The following is an 18,777-nucleotide window of genomic DNA, read 5'->3' as shown; positions in this document are numbered from 1 at the left end:
ATTAACATTTTCGGGTGGATCAAAATTTTTCTATTGCAACGCAAGCACAATTGGCAGCCACTAATCCGGATGCAGCCCTTGTCCTAATGAGCTGCCCGATCCATAATCTTTCCTGATTAATACAGCTTTGCCTTGGAAACTGTTTCTTTAATTGGTTGCAGGAAAGCAATTTGCAGTAGCAATGTACAAATTCAAAACGAAGATGCCAGGAAAGAAAAACCTCAAGTTATCGCTTTCCATTGCATTTCAAAGGAATTTAAAATTAGTCCAGATAAATATTCATATTTCATTGGGAAGTAAACCACCTCATCTTTCAATATAATGAATATTAGGTGCTTTTGTAATTAATTTGTAGCGACTAAACTTAAACCTTTAATGCAGAACAGAAAGCAACGAATCCAGTTCCTCACAGATACAGGTATGGGAACAGCATTATGCTCATGGATGGGTATTTCAGGAAGTTAGTTGATTAACTCAAGTTTCCTGAAGAACTGCAGCCTAATTGGGAAAGGTTTACCAAAAATTTAAATAAGGTTCTCATGGAAGTTTATTTATAGCTTGCTATAACACCAAGTTATAAACATTACACTGTCAATTGTGGGGGGGAAAAAAGTGCACAATTTTAACACCTAGCAAGTAAAGAGGTCTGGACAGAAGACACCACATATGTTGCATTTAACACACTGCTGCAAATGACAATCATTTAACACAAAAAAGTGAAAATAACACTTAAACACTAACATGTGACACTTGATAAAAATCGATGATTGGAAGTATCTAAGTTTTTTCACATACCTATTCCAGCGTGGCCAACTATCCATGTTAAACGGATGAAGAGCATCACACCCCAAATATTTAGCATACATCGTACCTAGTGGACAGGAAAAGATTCCAAGAAAGCACAAATAAACGATGGATGATCACATATTCCAAATTCTTACCAATTTACAGTGGCAGCCAAGCAGACAGCAAATTAAGCAGAATAAATCAGTGTTTAAATTTATTCTGAATCACCATTTAAAAAGGTGTTACAGCTTAACAGTATTATTCATCATAATATTATTTGTTATATATCCCTAATCTAAACTGCACCACTTTTGATAACCATGACTTCAACTACGCGAGCCTCAGAATCTGGGATGTACACACCAACCTCACTCTCCATCTTTAAGGCAGAACATAGAACAGTCCAACACAGGAACAGGCCCTTCAGCCCACCATGTCTGCACGGACTATGATGCCATTTGTAGCTAATCCCATCAGCCTGCATTTGGCCCATATTCCTCTATTCCGTCTGTTCATGTTTCTGTCCAAATGTCTCTTCAATGTGGCTGTCATATCTGCTTCTACCACCACCCCTGGAAGTGCATTCCAGGCCCCCACCACCCTCTTAGAACATCCCACTCCTCATTCTAAACCTACACCCCCTAGATTTTGACATTTTCACCCTGATATACTCCTAATCAGGGCCATCAGCCTACGACATTCTAGTGAAAACAATCCAAGTTTGTGCAAACTTTCATTACAGTTAATAAACCACTTTTGCACCCTCTCCAAAGCTTACATCCTTTCCATAGAGTGACAACTAGAACTACATACAATGTTCCAAACATAGCTTCACTGAAGTTTCATTTGACTGCAACGAGTTGCCAACTTATTATCAGTGGCCTGACCGATGAAGGTAACCATGCCATACACCATATCTAGCGTGTTGTCACAGTCAGGGAGCTATAGACATACACCCCAAGATCCCTCTGTATATCAGTACCCTGAAGAGAGAGAGAGAGAGCATGGAAATGACCCTTCAGCTCAATTGTCTATGTTGATCAAGTTTTCCAAACCAAAATTAGTCCCATATCCCCAGGGTCCATCCATTTATTGTGTACTTTCCTCCTGTATCTGACCTCCCAAAACACATGACCTCACTTGTCCAGATTAACTCCATCTGCCATTTCTCTACCCAACCTTCTTAATGATCTATAGCCAGCTGTATTCTTAGATGACTTTCCACACTATCCACAACTCCACCAATTCCCATGTAATCTCCAAAATTTACTAATCACACTCCCTATACTCTCCTCCAAATCATTACAAAGAGGTCCCAGCACTGATCTTTGCAGAACACTAGTGTTCCTTGGTATGGAGGGAAGGTCTTATGAGGAAAGGCTGAGGGACTTGAGGCTGTTTTCATTAGAGAGAAGGTCGAGAAGCGACTTAATTGAGATATACAACATGATCAGGGGATTAGATAGGGTGGACAGTGAGCACCTTTTTCCTTAGATGGAGATGGCTAGCACAAGGGGACACAGACAGACGGACATCGGACAGATGTCACAGGTATTTTCTTTACTCAGTAGTAGGGGTGTGGATTGCACCACCTGCAACAGCAGTAGACTCACCAACTTTATCCAATGACCATTTTAAAACGTCCTTAAACATGCAGATGAAAATGGAATGGTGTAGGATAAATGGGCTTCAGATTGGTTCCTCAGGTCAGCACAACATTGAGGGCTGAACGGCCTGGATTGCACTGTAATGTTCTAACACCACTAGTCCTAGACCTCCATCAGAAAAACACTCCCCCCACAACCAACCTCTATCTATGACCCAGCCAATTTTGTACCCAACAAATCAATTCAAGTGGATCCCATACAATTCAATCTTGTGGAGCAGCCTACCAGGAGGGACCTTGTCAAATGCTTTAGTTAAGCTCATGTAGACAACATCCATAACCCACCCTCAATCTGTCATTTCTTCAAAAATTTTGATCAAAATTTGAGACAAGTCTGCCCTTGCACACAGCCATGCTGACAATCCCTAATAAATCAATTTCTTCTCCCGCCAAATGCTAGTAAATGCCGTCCCTAAACATTTTCTCCAATACATTACCTAAAATGGATGCAAGGCTCAAAGGCTAGTCATTTCCTGGATTATCTTTGTTGTCTTACTTGAACAAAGGAAAGACATTGGCTACTCTCCGCTGGGACACTGTATATGGCTGAAGAGGATACAAAGATCTTTGTCAAGACCCCAGCAATCTCCTTTTGCCTCCCTCAGTATCCTAAGATATCCATCGGGTCCTGGGGATTTAATCCTTTTCAAAAACATGCAACACACCCTCTTTTCTAATACTGGCATATCCTCAAATATCACCACACGCTCACCTAGTCTTACCATGGTACTGGTATACACCAAGGAGAAGAATAAATATTCATTAAAAAGGATCTCACTTCCTCTGGGTCCATGCTGAAATGCCCTTGTCCTGGAGTGGATGTACCCTTTCCCAAGCTATCTTCTTGTTCCTTCATGAAACTTATTTGCCAAGCCTTTGGTCAGATGACCCAAGACCTCTCAAGGTGGCTAGTTATTGTATTTGGCCTTCTACAGGTCTCTGGTTTCATTTTGTTAAAAAAGGTTGTCCATCCCAGTCCAAACACCAGCACCTCCACATCATGGTTAACATCACAGAAGGTTATAGTCGACCAGAAACTGAACTGAACTTGCATCATCAATACTATGGTTGCAGGACAGAAGTTAAGAATTCTTCAGTAACTCATCTCCTGACTACCCAATGTGCAGCCACCAGCTACAAAACCACAAATCTGGACCATGACAGAATGCTCACCATGTTCCCAGTTGGGTATCAGCTCTAAGCGCAGATGGAGATCATCCAGACTAAAGCAGCCTACTTGACTGAACCACATCACCTTCACCATATAATCCCTTCATCACCACTGCACAGTGGAAGCAGTGTGCACCATCTAAAAATACTTACACATTCACTCTTTAAAAGTACCTCTGACCTTTATCATCTCAGAGCAGCACCATCTGCAAGTTCTCCTCCAAGTTGCAAACTCTCTTAACGTGGAACTAGAAATCACTGGTCCTTCACGGTCATCAGATCCAAAACCTGGAATCCCCTTCCCAGCTTCAGCGTGCTATCGGTCCATCCACATGCAGGTTGTGGTTCAAGGAGGCAGCTCACCACTACCCATATCTCTAATCACCACGGAGACGGCAGCAAATGCTGGCCTCGCTGCGAACAGAAATATTTGAGCCTCCTCCCTTTAGTAATTACATTGTCCACCGTTTGTGACTGGATGTGGCAGGATTGCAGAGTTTAGATCTGATCCACTGGCTTCCCACTGCTCAGCTTGCAGGTAGCCCCATGCTGCAGCTTCACCTGGCGAAGCCCTTGTATTTAGGGAAGTCTGATGCTGCTCCTGAAATGGGCTTGACAGTATAAAAAGAGAAGTGGGGAATATGCCGGGCCACGTGGGTACAGATTGGGGTTGAATACGTTTCGGCTGTTCGTGACCAACAGAACCACATGGACATCAAGCAGAATTGAAAACGTGTTATTCTACAATGGTTTCAGTGGCGCACCTCAGTGAAAACTAGACTCTACCAGCACTGTTGTAGTCCCTTCTACCAATACTCATGGAAAAATGCATCAGATAACTCAGATGGCTGGATTGCAATGAAGAATAAACATTAAAATTAGGAGATCAATTCCCACGCTGACAGAGGTTACCAGGAGGTAAGGACGCTCCCTCTCAACCTCTCCCCTTCACTGAGGCGTGGTGACCTTTGGGTTAAACCACCAGTCCCCTCTGAGTAGCTTTAAGCTCTGGTTAGACTATGGCAAGTTTACTTGTCGGTCTGTCTCCACATGCAATGCTTGAATGTGGGAGTGGTTGATGCAGGCAGTATTTCAAGTTTTCAAAAAGAATATTTGTAGGGAATGGAAAGAACAAGGAGGTTAATGCTGGATCGTTTGATCAAGTGCCAGGAGAGGTCCAATAGTGTGTCATATTCATACAAAGAAGTTTCAGGACAAAGCACTTGCTTTGGCAGTTAATGCCTCTATTATTTTAAGAGAGCAACTGGGAAAGTGATACTCAGTCTGGGGACAACAGAGATATCCATTGGTCTGGATTGCAGGGGAAGCCTCATAATTAAACAGTTTTATAGGGTATTGCAGGGAACTTTAAATCAAATAATGATTTGGATTTGAGCACAAGAGGTACAGTTAATAAGTTTGCAGATAACACCAAAATTGGAGGTGTAGTGGACAGCGAAGAAGGTTACCTCAGATTACAACAGGATCTTGACCAGATGGGCCAATGGGCTGAGAAGTGGCAGATGGAGTTTAATTCAGATAAATGCGAGGTACAGCATTTTGGAAAAGCAAATCTTAGCAGGACTTATACACTTAATGGTAAGGTCCTAGGGAGTGTTGCTGAACAAAGAGACCAAGTTCATAGCTCCTTGAAAGTGGGGTCACAGGTAGACAAGATAGCGAAGGCAGCATTTGGTATGCTTTCCTTTATTGGTCAGAGTATGGAGTGTACGATGCTGCTGAGGGTGACTTTATAGAGGTTTATAAAACCATGAGGGGCATAGATAGGGTAAATAGGCAAAGTCTTTTCCCTGGGGTGGGGGAGTCCAGAGCTAGAGGGCCTAGGGTTAGGGAGAGAGGGGAAAGCTATGAGACCCAAGGGGCAACTTTTTCCAGGGTGGTACATGTATGGAGTGAACTGCCAGAGGAAGTGGAGGAGGCTGGTGCAATTGCAACAATTAAAAGGCATCGGGATGGGTTTATGAACGGACAGGGTTTGGAGGGATATGGGCCAGGTGCTGAGATATCTGGTTGGCATGGACGAGTTGGATCGAAGGGTCTAATTCCGTGCTGTACATCTCTAACTCTAAATCAGCTGTAATTGGGTGGGATGGGAACTGTGCTCTTCTCCCTCTGGGCTCCTGCTCAGGTTAAACAGACTGCAGCGAGGTGCATACACCTACCCACACCAACACCAAATAACAATTTTCCCAAATGCATTGTTACAGCTTGCTTTTTTTGCATGCAGCAACTTCAATTGACAAGTATTTCACTGTATTGTAATTTTGGTTATTAACCCATTTGAAATGGGTCCTTCTAATCAACAGCTTCAAAAACCTCTTGAAATATCATAATACGTTCAGAATCACAATTATTTACTGAGATTTACATTATTGCAGGCTCGTTATCATATTTAACAGTGAACTAACTCAAATTGAAGCTGCTTAAATTATTACCGCTTTCTTGTAGAATTTATAATCTGTAAATTGCTAGTAATTTGCCAGGGACTTTTTAAATAAAGTTGAAAAAAGAATTATACAGTCAATGTCCATTAGATCTCATGCAATTTGATATTAAAAGCCGTCAGTTTATTTGCATGCATTTCTCCCCCAAAATGAGAGTGTATTAGGAGTGCAACAAAGATGCTATTTGCAGTAACATTAAAAGCAGTGACGAACACTAACTTTCACATTAAAATAAGCACCCTGCACAAGCTTCACCCTTTCAGGGGGAAAAAAATCTGCTTTCCTTTTTTCTTATAACGACGCAGCATGAGAGAGTTGGAACTGGGTACTATGAATTAGGAAGAAGTCATCAATATAAAGCAACAACTTTGCCTGAATATCAGCATTAACTTTTATTGTGGAGCTAAAAGACATGCAGAGGTGGTTGTTGTACCTTCAAAGTCCAGAAATTCAGTCCTGCAAAAAGAAATCTACTTTTGCAAAGACATAAAAATTGGAGACATTTGCTGTAAGCTGCCCACTTTGGTGCTAAAAACCAAGTGGTGTCATAAGTTATACCAACACAAAAATCAGAAGATTTCTAAACGGTTTCACAAAAATTAGAAGTAACAGCTTCACAAAGTTCACAGAATCATCGAATCCCTACAGTGTGGACACAGGCCATTTGGCCCATACTGACCCTCCAAAAGATCATCCCCATCTAGACACAAGCCCCTACTCTGCATTTCCCATCTCACAAAGCTCACCCACCTAACCTACACATCTCTGAACACACTGTGCTCCAATTTCATCTCATGGTCCAAAGATGTGCAGGTTAGGGTGGATTGGCCATTCTAAATTACACACAGAGGAAACCCCACACAGACACGAGGAGAGAGTGTGCAAACTCCACAGACAGCTGCCAGTGCCTGGATTCGAACCCGGGTCCCTGGCACTGGGAGGTAGCAATGCTAGCCACTGAGCCACCCCAAAAAGAAATTGAAAACTGATGACTAAATATTCTTGTTTTACCTACTGAAAGCAGAAAGGCAGCAATTACTCACCAGAACACCTTTAACCCAGCCAAACTTTACAACCCCTTTATTGTCAACAACATGTTTTGACACAGCCTCCTCAGCTGGACTGGCTTCCTCTCCATTTGCGTAACCATCCTCAAAAGGCTCCTGCAAAACAAAAAGATTTTAGTTTCATAAACTCTCACTTCAAATCATAATATTTAGGAAGTTATTCCAGATTTCCCTTATAAAGGTAATAGCTAACTACTGAATGCCAAATTCAAAAAACCACACATTGTGCAATATATCACTTGTTATCATATTGAAGTTAATGAAATGGATAAAGGAAAGAAAACAAACATTCAAGCAAGAATAAACCATCTCTGAAGTCAGCTTTATTATCCAACATTTGTTCAGGTAAATAGGAGGTAATGCTGCTGTTTTGGAGTTAACATAACAGAATGGGAAGGAACCAGCAATTCGCAACAAACAAAAATCAGTATATAGATGAGACAACTTTTTTTTAAACAAAGTGTAGAGAAGTAACTTGGTAACTAAAGACCTGTTAATCAACTAACTGCCAAGGACAAACTCAGAATCCATAATGAGATCAGTGAATTAAATCATCAAGTTCATATTTCACAAAAGCAAGTCACAATTCTAAAAGTGTCAGTAGTTTACAGAAAATGAGAATCAGAATGTGAGAATGGCAGAACCACGGTGCATCTCCAGCCACACTTGAAAATGAACTTTAATAGGAATGGGGAGGGGAGGACATGACAACAAGCTAAAAGCAAGGAAAGAAATGGTTCACAATTTTAAAAAGGTGTTGAACTCAATGTCAAGTCCAGAAGGATGTAAAGTACCCAGTCTGAGGATGAGATGTACCTGCAGTTTATGCTGTTTCACTGCAACACTGCAGCATGTCAAGGACAGACATATGGGCATGCAAGCAAGCAGGTGGGACTATTGTAGGCAATAGCATATTTTTGGTGGTACTCTGAATATGACACTGAAACTAAGTGGAATATCAAACAAACAAACAAACAAACAAACAAACAAACGAGAGAAACTCAACAGATCTGGCAGCATCTGTAGAGGGCAAAAAAAAGTCAACACCTCAAGTTCAGTTTGATTTAAGTAGAAACAAAGGGGGCTGGCAAATTCTTCTTTTCTCTACGGGGTGGGGGAGGAGCTGATGTAGGACAAGAGGAGCAAATGGAAGAGATGTTAAGGTTACTTAGAGTAAAAGACAAAGGGGCGAAGATAGATATAGATAGATGAAGGTTGTCACTTACGATAGTGACTGCTACTATTCTAAAAAAAATCTCTTCAAAGCTTTGAAAGAGATAGCAAGCATTCCAATGTACAAAGAAATTACTGATTTCAGAAGTCACCACACTCCTACACACAAATCCTAACCCAACAGCCAGATTTATTTTAAAAAAGTTACACAGTGAGTACAAACAAGACTCAGGTTAAAACCAGATGTCAGGTGCAGCACCTGTGAAAAATTAACTGCATAACAAACAAAAGGAGTTAGCACGTTACATTTATCAACCTAGTGATATCTCGTATTTCCATCAGCAATAAACTGAAATAGGGAATGCTGCTTTTGAAGACGTGCTATAAATTTACCTGTACAAAGTGAGGTCTGCAGATGCTGGAGATCAGAGCTGAAAATGTGTTGCTGGTTAAAGCACAGCAGGTTAGGCAGCATCCAAGGAACAGGAAATTCGACGTTTCGGGCCAGAGCCATTCATCAGGAATCAGAATTCCTGATGAAGGGCTCTGGCCCGAAACGTCGAATTTCCTGTTCCTTGGATGCTGCCTAACCTGCTGTGCTTTAACCAGCAACACATTTTCAGCTATAATTTACCTGCACTAGCATCATAAGCATGCTTAAGTTGAACCAATAAAGATAGCTGATGGGTTTAAACATTTCGCTTGTATTTATAAAAAGTGAGATAACATCTAAATGGTATCAGGTGCTGCGATAAGGATTTTCTAACTTTTCCTTTCAAAAGGCAATCTTTACAAATAAGTCCCTTAAGGCAAAGAAAGGATTTCCACTAAAATACACAGTACGGTACTGATCTGTCCCCCTTGACACACAAAAAAATTTTGCCAAACAATGCTTCTTGGAAAAAAAAACCGTTGATACTTGGCACTTCCTGTTCACATGGGTGTACACAGAACAAACGTAGGAGAAACCACAATTGTTCAGAGAATTGATGCTCTGGAGATCAGAATTTAAATAGCACACCCAGAGAAAATGCAGGATTTAAACACATCTTGACCTTTTTTGTCCCTCTACCATAAGCCAGATTTTCAACAAGGATAAACAGCCTTTGACTCTGGTCTTCAGCTTGTCACTATAATCGGAAATCAAGTTTCAAAAGAATCAAAATCTGAACATTTTCCACACCAAACTAACGCGGATGCAAGCATGCATTATGTCATCTATTATTATTAGTTTTTTTGATTGTCAAAGTGCTATAATTTCTTCTGCACTTAAAATCAACGGTGTATAAAAAAATTGTGAAAAGAGGTTTCGTAACTGAGAGGGGCATGGACTTCATAAGTAATTTAGAATCAGAGTTTAATTGCTTTAACTCAAACAACCTTGGGTGCCTTTAATAACAAAATGGAGGATCAATGACAAACAATTATTTGTTTACAATCTAATTAGGTGCTTATGAATGCTAAAAGCACCTAACAATTAAGAACACTAACTAATCAAGTTATGGTGCAGTAGTAATATTAGATAATTATATTATAATGGAACTGAGCACAAGATTGATACAGAATTTTTTAAAACTTCATTGACAAGGACAATACTGGCTCCACTTCCTCAACTGCCCCAGAGGTGGTTTCTGGAAGCTTTAGGAAGAATAAATTTGATTCGATTAATATACAGTCCTCGAGATGCAGCTGAAAGATTTTTAAATTGTAGGAAGGAAAGCAAGTTACTCTGTGAAATACAGATAGTCCTGCTATAACTTGACAGTTATGTTCCTCTGCAGCTTCGTGCTACAGAAGGTTGCTGTACCCGTTCATAGAAAGATTATCCAAACAACGACCACAATCCGTCAATCACGTTATAGGCAACTTGCGCTGACGGAACACCCTATAGCACAACGACCTGTAATCCAGCCATGATTTCTAAAGTAATAAAGAGAAATAACTTTAGTGCGGACTGCCACCTGCAAAGGTAGACAGATGAAAAAGAGGAGGAGTGGATTTATTGGGAAGTTTAAACAAAGCAATCCAGAGCATTCAATGGAGAATTGTTTAAAGAAAGTAAAAGCTCTTAAAAACAGGTAATTGAGCCTTCCAGAAACTGAACCGTGGAATATGTGACACCCCTTGGGTGAGCTGCAAAGAAAAAAGTTGAAGTGAATGAGCTGGAGCTTTTGGGTTTTTTAAAAAAAGTTCAAAATTAACAAAATCCACAAGGATGGGCAGGAGTCACCCTAGACTTAATGAAAACAGACCAGAAATGAAAATTGCCATCATATGGGAGTCAATGAGTGTTGGAAGATACAACATTGGAAATGAGACAATGTAGTCACCAAATTAAAAAGGAAGAGGGCCATCCACAAAATATTTAAAACTCATGATGTACGATATACAACTGTCTTGATGTTTTTAAAAACTGGGCACTGAAATGAGCAAGAACTGTACAGAAAAGCACTGTTTCAGATGGGTGGCTGTAGTTTTGAAAGCAAATATCTGGCATGCACAGAGATACCAAATAACCATTAAACAAGCAGTAACTGAAGCTCACATTATAGACAATCTGTAGCCAAGAGGTGCCAAGATGACTGTCACTAGCCCACACATCAATGATAGACTTATTGCTTGTCAACAACTAGGGCATTGGTTCTAGGATGGTTGAGCAGGTTAGAGTTCCAAATGGGATTACAGTTTTAGTTGATAATGGCTTATATCTGCTTACTTACAGTTACAGTCTTAGAATTCGTATTTTATATGCAAATCTGAACAAGATTTTTCAGACCAAGGTTGATAGAAAGCAAGGTGAATTGGAGTACTGTGTATTCCATAACATCTTTAACATTTTCTGGAGACATAACAATATTGGCTTAGGACTTACAGCAAGTTGCACAACAGTACATAGCATTGTGGGTCAACCCACAGCAGGTGGACTGCAGCAGCTCAGCCCCACCTTCTCAAGGGCAACTAGTGACGGACAACAAATGCTGGTCCAACCAGCGAGGCTCCCATCACTCAAAATGATAAACAAAACATAAAAGTTAATCTAATGGGCGACATGGTGGCACAGTGGTTAGCACTGCTGCCTCACAGCGCCAGAGACCCGGGTTCAATTCCTGCCTCAGGCGACTGACTGTGTGGAGTTTGCACATTCTCCCCGTGTCTGCGTGGGTTTGCTCCGGTTTCCTCCCACAATCCAGGTTAGGTGAATTGGCCATGCTAAATTGCCCGTAGTGTTAGGTACAGGGGTAAACATAGGGGAGTGGGTGTGGATCAGTGTGGACTTGTTGGGCTGAAGGACCTATTTCCACACTAAGTAATGTAATCTAATCTAAAATCAGGGACAAACGGAAGTAGTTTTAAAAATTAATTCATGGGCTGGGGGCATCATTGGCCATCTCTTGCCTATCCCAGAGGGCAGTTAAAAATCAACCACATTGCCGTGGGTCTGGAACCACATGTAGGCCAGACCAGGTAAAGATGCAAGTTTCCTTCCCTGTTGGCTCCTGGCTGGCTGTAATCTGAGCTTCAACTTCCTTCCTGAACCAGATGGGAGTTTTCCACAAATTAACAAACAGGTTCATGATCATTATACTCTTCATTCTAGACTTTATTGAATTTAAACATCCCTGACAGCCACGGCAGGATTCAAACCCAACTCGCCAGAACATTCACAGCCTCTGGATTCAGTGATAATACCACTAGGCTGTCATCTCCCCTTAAAAAAAACAAAACAAATACATAAAAACTTAAGAAATTGTGCCCAAAAATCCCCTTTTAAATTGTTGAACAAGTGACATCAAGTGAACAGAGAAAATGCACAATTTAGAATATTTCAACTTAAGAGGTTTTCATTAATATATTAAAAAACAGCCACAAAAAGGCTGGTACGGAGAATAAGATTCCGGTATATTTATGTAGAGATGAAGTTGAAGTATAAATAGCAACAGAAATTGTGGAGAAGCTAAAAGCAGGTATTCTTCAGACAAACAGTATCAGGTGCTGAGTAGAACATTCATTCCTGGAACCCTGAATCTACATGAAGGATAAAACAAACATTCAACTTTGCCAATATCTGATTATTTTACTGGGGAAGAAAGATGTTGAAATTAAAAGGAGGCAATCAAGAACTTAATGTTTTTAGAAAAACTAAAACAAGACATTGCAAAGTAGAATGAACTTTAAAATATTACATGTACATTGTAAAATTAACTGTTTATTTATGGAAACTGCACACTGGAGAAATATTCAAGCCTGGTAATGCAGAGGTACAGGGCTGATCAGGGTGATAAAGAATGACTTATCAGGAATGGTTTTAACAACATGAAATCCTACAGTAGTTTAAAAAAAGGAAGTAGTGTTAGAACGAGAATGATACAGAAGTGAAATATTGATTGGTACAAATATATTTAATCCAAAAAAATTTATCAGAGCAGGAGCAATTGGTAAAACTGACAAAAGATAAGCTTGGAATGTGTTAGAAAAATACCATAATGACAGACACAGTGAAAATGATAAAAGTGTAAGCTTCAAGAAATACTCAAGAGTCAGTTGTACAGAACAGAAACAGACCCACTAGTCCACCTCTTTAAACCAACCAGATATCTTAATTTAATCAAGTCCCATTTGAGAGTACTTGGCTCATATTCCTCTACCCATCCAGATAGCTCTTAAATGCTGTAATTGTACCAGCTTCCACCATTTCCTTTGGCAGCTCATTCCATACACACACCACTCCTCATGTGAAGAAAGTTACCTCTCAGGTCCCTATTAAATCTTTCCCTTCTCACCTTAAAGCTACGCCTTCCAGTTCTGGACTCCCATACCCTTGGAAAAAGACCTTGACTATTCACCCTACCTACGCCCCTCATGATTTTATAACCATTTTGAAAATTACTCCAACAATTTAGACATTAAAATTCAAATCCAAAATATTTTAAATCAGTAATATTCACAGTAACAATGTATTTTAATGTATGAACCATTTCATTTGATGACAACATTGTAAATTGACACATATTTGTCTATGAACCAAAGTATTTTAGATTTTTATCGTAATTAAAATGTGAATTGTGTTGCAAATTATAATCATCCAAATTAAACTCTAGGACTTGCGCACAATGAAACAGGTGTTAAATAGGGAATCATAACACTAAATTTGAAGTGGCCACAGGCATTCTGCCTAACACAGGTTGGCCAAGTTTCAGGAAACCAATGATGACCACACAAGAAACAGTTAAAATCAAAAACATGTAACCCTCTCAAGACAGTGAAAACAATAATCATACTGTACCCCTCACCACCAGCCCACCCCCTTTCCCTCACCCTCTGCACCAGCATAATAACTGAGGCATACCATGGGATCTTTCACACATCGGATGATAAAAAAAAACTTTGCCTTTTGGGCCAGATTATTGCAGGCAAAAAAAATCTTGAACAAAATGAACACAGAACCATCTTGTATTTCAAGGAGTTTTTCTTAAAGAAGGAAAGACAACAGAAGAGATGGATTTTAACTAAGCAGAAGGTGAAACAGGCTGGAGGACACTCACCAAGAAGAAAAAAAAACCCAGACTGGGAAACAAAAGCCGAAAAAACAAGAACTTAAACACAGTTAGTCCCAGCAACCAGTTAACGAACCGAAGTCTCAGGTTACTCAAAAACTTCCAAAACGTGGACACAACTTGGTCATCTCACAACCACTTTGATTGTCTCCTTACTATAACAGTAAAAATTTACATGTTAAAATTGGAGAAAACCTCATGGTTTAAAAAAAAAGGTAAGCCTTTGTTATGGCCAAATTAAAAAGCTTGAAAAGTGAAGACAATTTCGCCCCTTAGCTTGTTGCAACAGATTTATTAGGTACAGAAAAGATTAAAACCTGCATTTACAAAAAACATGCAAATGTTTAATTTCAAATGCCTTAAATCTTAGTAAACATCTGGAACAATTATATGCTTGAAATTAAACTTGATGCATACAACTTTCCTCGCTATCAACTTCAGAAAATATTTGCACTCATACTATACATTGTATTGTCGCTTATATCTACAACACAAATGTTATTTCATGTAGAGTAATTATCAATGGCAACACAATCTCTGTAGATAGGTTTAACCTGCTTCACTAACAAGCATTCAAAATAATGTTTGCCTGACAGTGGCCAAAAACAGTTTCATAAATCTTTGTCCCTATTGTTAATACCAACAACTCCATGCACAGACATTGCTTCTTCTGTAGCTTGACAAGATTTATTGTGTGAAAAGTACTGTTCTGTCATTTCAGGTTACAATAATACTGAACTTAAAATCCAATACTAAACACCCATTCTAATAAAGGGAACTTCAGATTAATCTTCATTACAAATGCTCAGAATAGCTGTTCCTCCAATCAGCTTTCACACACAGAAAATTTAAAAATTGAACATAGAATATATAGGCTATTCATATGAACTGATTACCTTCCTGACCTGTCACTTGCTCCAGGTTAGATTAGATATAAGCTGTTCCCACCTTCCCATTGCAAATGTCACTATTATAAACACTTGCCACTCACTAAATCACCTCACAACCTCTCAGTAACTGGCTGTAGCTTTGCAATTGCTTAAAGTCATCCAAATGACATAAATAATATCACAATGGTAGTCAGACACACTTCATAGAACATGATAAAGGTTTCAGGCACTTTGTCCCAGCCACACAGGGCAGCATTATTCGATTGTTAAAACAAGTGGGTATGAGCTGGCTAGGTGTCAGGTAGCAAGCCATCTCCACTGCTAAATAAACTCACTGTAGTCCCTGCCAACCAGTTCATGAGGAATGAAGAGGCAAGCACAAGAAACAACAGACTCAAAACAAATATCCCAGTTCACCAGGACTTTATAGTCCATTGGTTGAGGCCTATACCAGTAATCAAGAACGCAACCACTTTAAACACTCTGCTCGTACCCACCCAGTGAGTGAGAAGATAAAGAGCCATGGAAGTGCTAGACACTCAGCAGATCTGTGGGGGAACAGCAAACAGCTAAATATCAAGTCTCCTGACATTTCTTCAGAATGGTTTAACTCTGTCACTACAGATTCTGCCATAGGTCCCAAACTTATCTCGTAGTATTTAGTTTTTATCTCATCACTTCCCCTCAGTACCCAGGTATACTAGTTCATCCAGTCTTGGTGATTTCCCCACTTTAAAAAAAAGTGAAACGCTTCTATTGCCCAATTTACCCTATCCAATGCTTCATACTATGCCTCTGATCAATAATAAAGGTTTGCTTCATTCCAATTAGGAAAATAGATGCAAAACGTTAATAAGCATGTCCTCCACTAGTTAACTTTTTGATTAGTAACTTGGTTCGGTTTTATTTCTTGATTATCAGCTTTCTCCAAGTACTTACAGAAAATGGATTTACTTCCAATATCAAATATTTTCATGGGCTCTTCACTTTCCAAAACCTCACCTTTAAAATTTTGCTCATGCACCTCCCACCATATTCAGCTTTTGACATCTGGTATGTTTTCTTCTTGACTTATTCTGTCCCACAGACAACACGAGATACAAGGTTAGGTACAACACTTCCATCCTTCTTAATTTGCTCTGACCAATCTTTAACTCCTTGTAAGCCAGCTACTGATCTAATACCCATTTAACTTAAACTAGCCATTCTCACCCCACTTGGACCAAACCATATCTCAGTTTAGTCATATTAGTGTTTCCCCCACTTAAATCTCAAGTTGGTATATCTTTACATCTATCCTGCTCCATGCTACAACCATACAGTTAGGATTACTAGCACCAAGACCCATCCCATCCAATCCCTTCCCAGATTCTATCTGGGACGGTCCATTCTCAGGGTGGACTTGCTACATACTGGTTAAAAAACTGTTCTGAATGCTTTCAAGAGTCCTGCACCCTCTGAAACATTGCACCGAAATGTTATCCCCTCATTAATACTGTCAAAATCTCTTAACTGTCACAGGAGTTCAAATTCCACCACCTGCTGCATTGAGATTCGAACCAGGGATCCCAGAACATTACCTGGGTCTCTGGATTAACGGCTGAGCGATAATATCACTAGGTCATTACCTCCCAATAGCACTGCTTTCTCTTCAGATGTTGTCAGACCTGCTGAGTTTCTCCAGCAGTGTGTTTCTTGCAGAATTCCAGCATCAATAGTTACTTTAGCCTTTTATTTCAGAAGTTCAACTCCTGACTTGATCTCCTTCTGACCTCACTCCTGAGATTGAAACAACTGAACCAGTATTGCAACCCCACCATCTTTTTGCTCAACTTAATAGATGACAATAAGTCAATCTTGTACAAAAGTAAAGTGCTGTAAAGTTGACAATACTTTCTGCCACATTAATCTGAAAACAATTTGGCCATTCTTTAATTCTAATTGGTAAATATAGCTTCTAGAGCAGTCTCAAAATTATACAAATGGTTATTTCTAGGTCAGTTGATTAAGGTGAATAAAAATTCCTCTTAAAAAGGTTGAATATGGTACCACAGATTACAACTGATGGAAGCATCAGATCACAGCTTTACAGATCAAATAAGTGTCAGTTTCAATTTGCACGGCTGAACAAGTTAACACAAACTTTGTGTTCTTAGATTTAAAGGCCCTAGATTTGGTCAGATGGGTACAGGCAAGGACTCTTAATATCCAGTCATTGCAATGACATTTGGATAAATCCTAAAAGTCTAGAGGACAATTACCATTCCCACATTGAAATAAGTTAAAAACCACAAACACCAGGTTATAGCGCAACAGGTTTATTTGGAAGCACTAGCTTTCGGAGCGCTGCTCCTTCATCAGGTGATTGTGGAGTACACAATTGTAAAACACAATTTATTGCAGAAGTTTAGTGTGATGTAACTGAAATTATATATTGCAAAAGACCTGAATTGTTTGTGAAGTCTCTCATCTTTTAGAATGACCATATTGGTTTTGGTTCTTTCATATAAAATCGCAAAACTTGTTTTTTAAAGCAAAGTTGCATTCCCAAGTGAACGTTAACAACTGGTGTCATGTCGGCCCAGGTAAAGTATTCAAGGTGCAAGCTGCCCTGTTGAGACTGTCTGTGCCCCAATTGTCAGACCGATGCTAATCTAAAACATGGGTTTACAGAATCTTACATGGGTTCAAGCAGTTTTGGGCAAAGTAAAATGTAATTCTGCAAGTACAAATTCACCCCTCAAAACTTGTGTATGCATGCAGTGTTTTGGGGTGGGCGGGGTGGTTATGAGTGTCTGAGAGAGTGTGTGTACGTGCGAGACTGCAAGTATAAAAGGGGTACAAGTCTGCCTGTGCGCAAGAGTGTCTGTGCACATGTGTAGTGCAGTGGGCTCACCTGTAGTGCGACGTGAACCCAAGGTCCCAGTTGAGACCATCATAGATACCGAACTTGGCGATCAGCCTCCACTCGGCCACTTTGCGTTGTCGCCTGTCCCAACTTCCGCCTTGGAGGACAACCACCCAAAAAAAGGTCCAAGGTTGAATGTCCTGGACCACTGAAGTGTTCTCCAACTGGGAGGGAACACTCTTGGCTGTGGTTTGTTGTGCCCGTTGGAGAACACTTCAGCAGTCCAGGACATTCAACCTCAGACCTACGGTGACCATCCTCCAAGGCGGACTTCGGGACGGGCAGCAATGCAAAGTGGCCGAGCCGAGGCTGATAGCCAAGTTCGGTACCCATGGGGATGGCCTCAACCGGAACGTTGGGTTCATGTCACACTACAGGTGAGCCCATTGCACTACAATCACATTCCTACAGACCCATATACTCAGTCAGACACACACACACACACACACACACTTGTGTATTTGCAGAATTACATTTTATTTTGCTCAATACTGCATGAATCCATGTAAGATTCTGTAAACCTGTTTTAGGTTAGAATCAGTCTGACATTGTGGCACTGACAGACAGCCTCACACAGGGACCTCACACCTTCAATACGTTATCTGGGCCGACATGACACCAAATTGTTAAAGTTCACTTGAGAATGTAACTTTTAAAAAAGGAGTTCTGCAATTTGCATATGAAAGAACTAAAACCAACATGTTCATTCTAAAAGATGAGAGACTTAAACAATCATGGTCTTTTTCAATATGTCATTTCAGTTACATCACACTAAACTTTTGATATAAATTGTCTCTTACAATCTTATACTCCACAACCACCTGATGAAGGAGCAGTGCTCCTGAAGCTAGTGCTTCCAAATAAACCTGTTGGACTATAACCTGGCATTGGTGATTTTTAACTTAGTCCATCCCAGTCCAACACCGGCATCTCCAAATCATATTGAAATATTATGCCAATATATATTGGCATCTTTTCAGAGCGCAAAATACAATAAAATATCTAGCATCTGTGCCATTGTTGTGAAAAACATTACAATAAATATCACTGCTCGGGGAGAGGGGAGAGAAAAAAATCCTGGCAGCTGGCCAAGTAGT

At 40.0% G+C, this 18,777-nt stretch overlaps 1 protein-coding gene across 2 annotated transcripts in view; it reads right to left on the bottom strand.

The window, feature by feature from the left end:
* Nucleotides 1-18,777, bottom strand: part of slc12a2 (solute carrier family 12 member 2) — a 219,469-nt gene that overhangs the window by 140,458 nt on the left and 60,234 nt on the right. For both annotated transcript variants that reach the window (XM_060841259.1, XM_060841268.1), the window contains exons 2-3: nucleotides 7,131-7,250; nucleotides 796-871 (exon numbers count right to left, since the gene is read on the bottom strand). In XM_060841259.1, the coding sequence (XP_060697242.1) occupies nucleotides 796-871; nucleotides 7,131-7,250 (196 nt within the window). The remainder of the gene's footprint in view (nucleotides 1-795; nucleotides 872-7,130; nucleotides 7,251-18,777) is intronic.

This window comes from Hemiscyllium ocellatum, chromosome 2, assembly GCF_020745735.1.
Source record: "Hemiscyllium ocellatum isolate sHemOce1 chromosome 2, sHemOce1.pat.X.cur, whole genome shotgun sequence".
In the NCBI taxonomy this organism is placed as follows: Eukaryota; Metazoa; Chordata; class Chondrichthyes; order Orectolobiformes; family Hemiscylliidae; genus Hemiscyllium; species Hemiscyllium ocellatum.
This window is presented reverse-complemented; position numbering and strand designations above follow the sequence as displayed.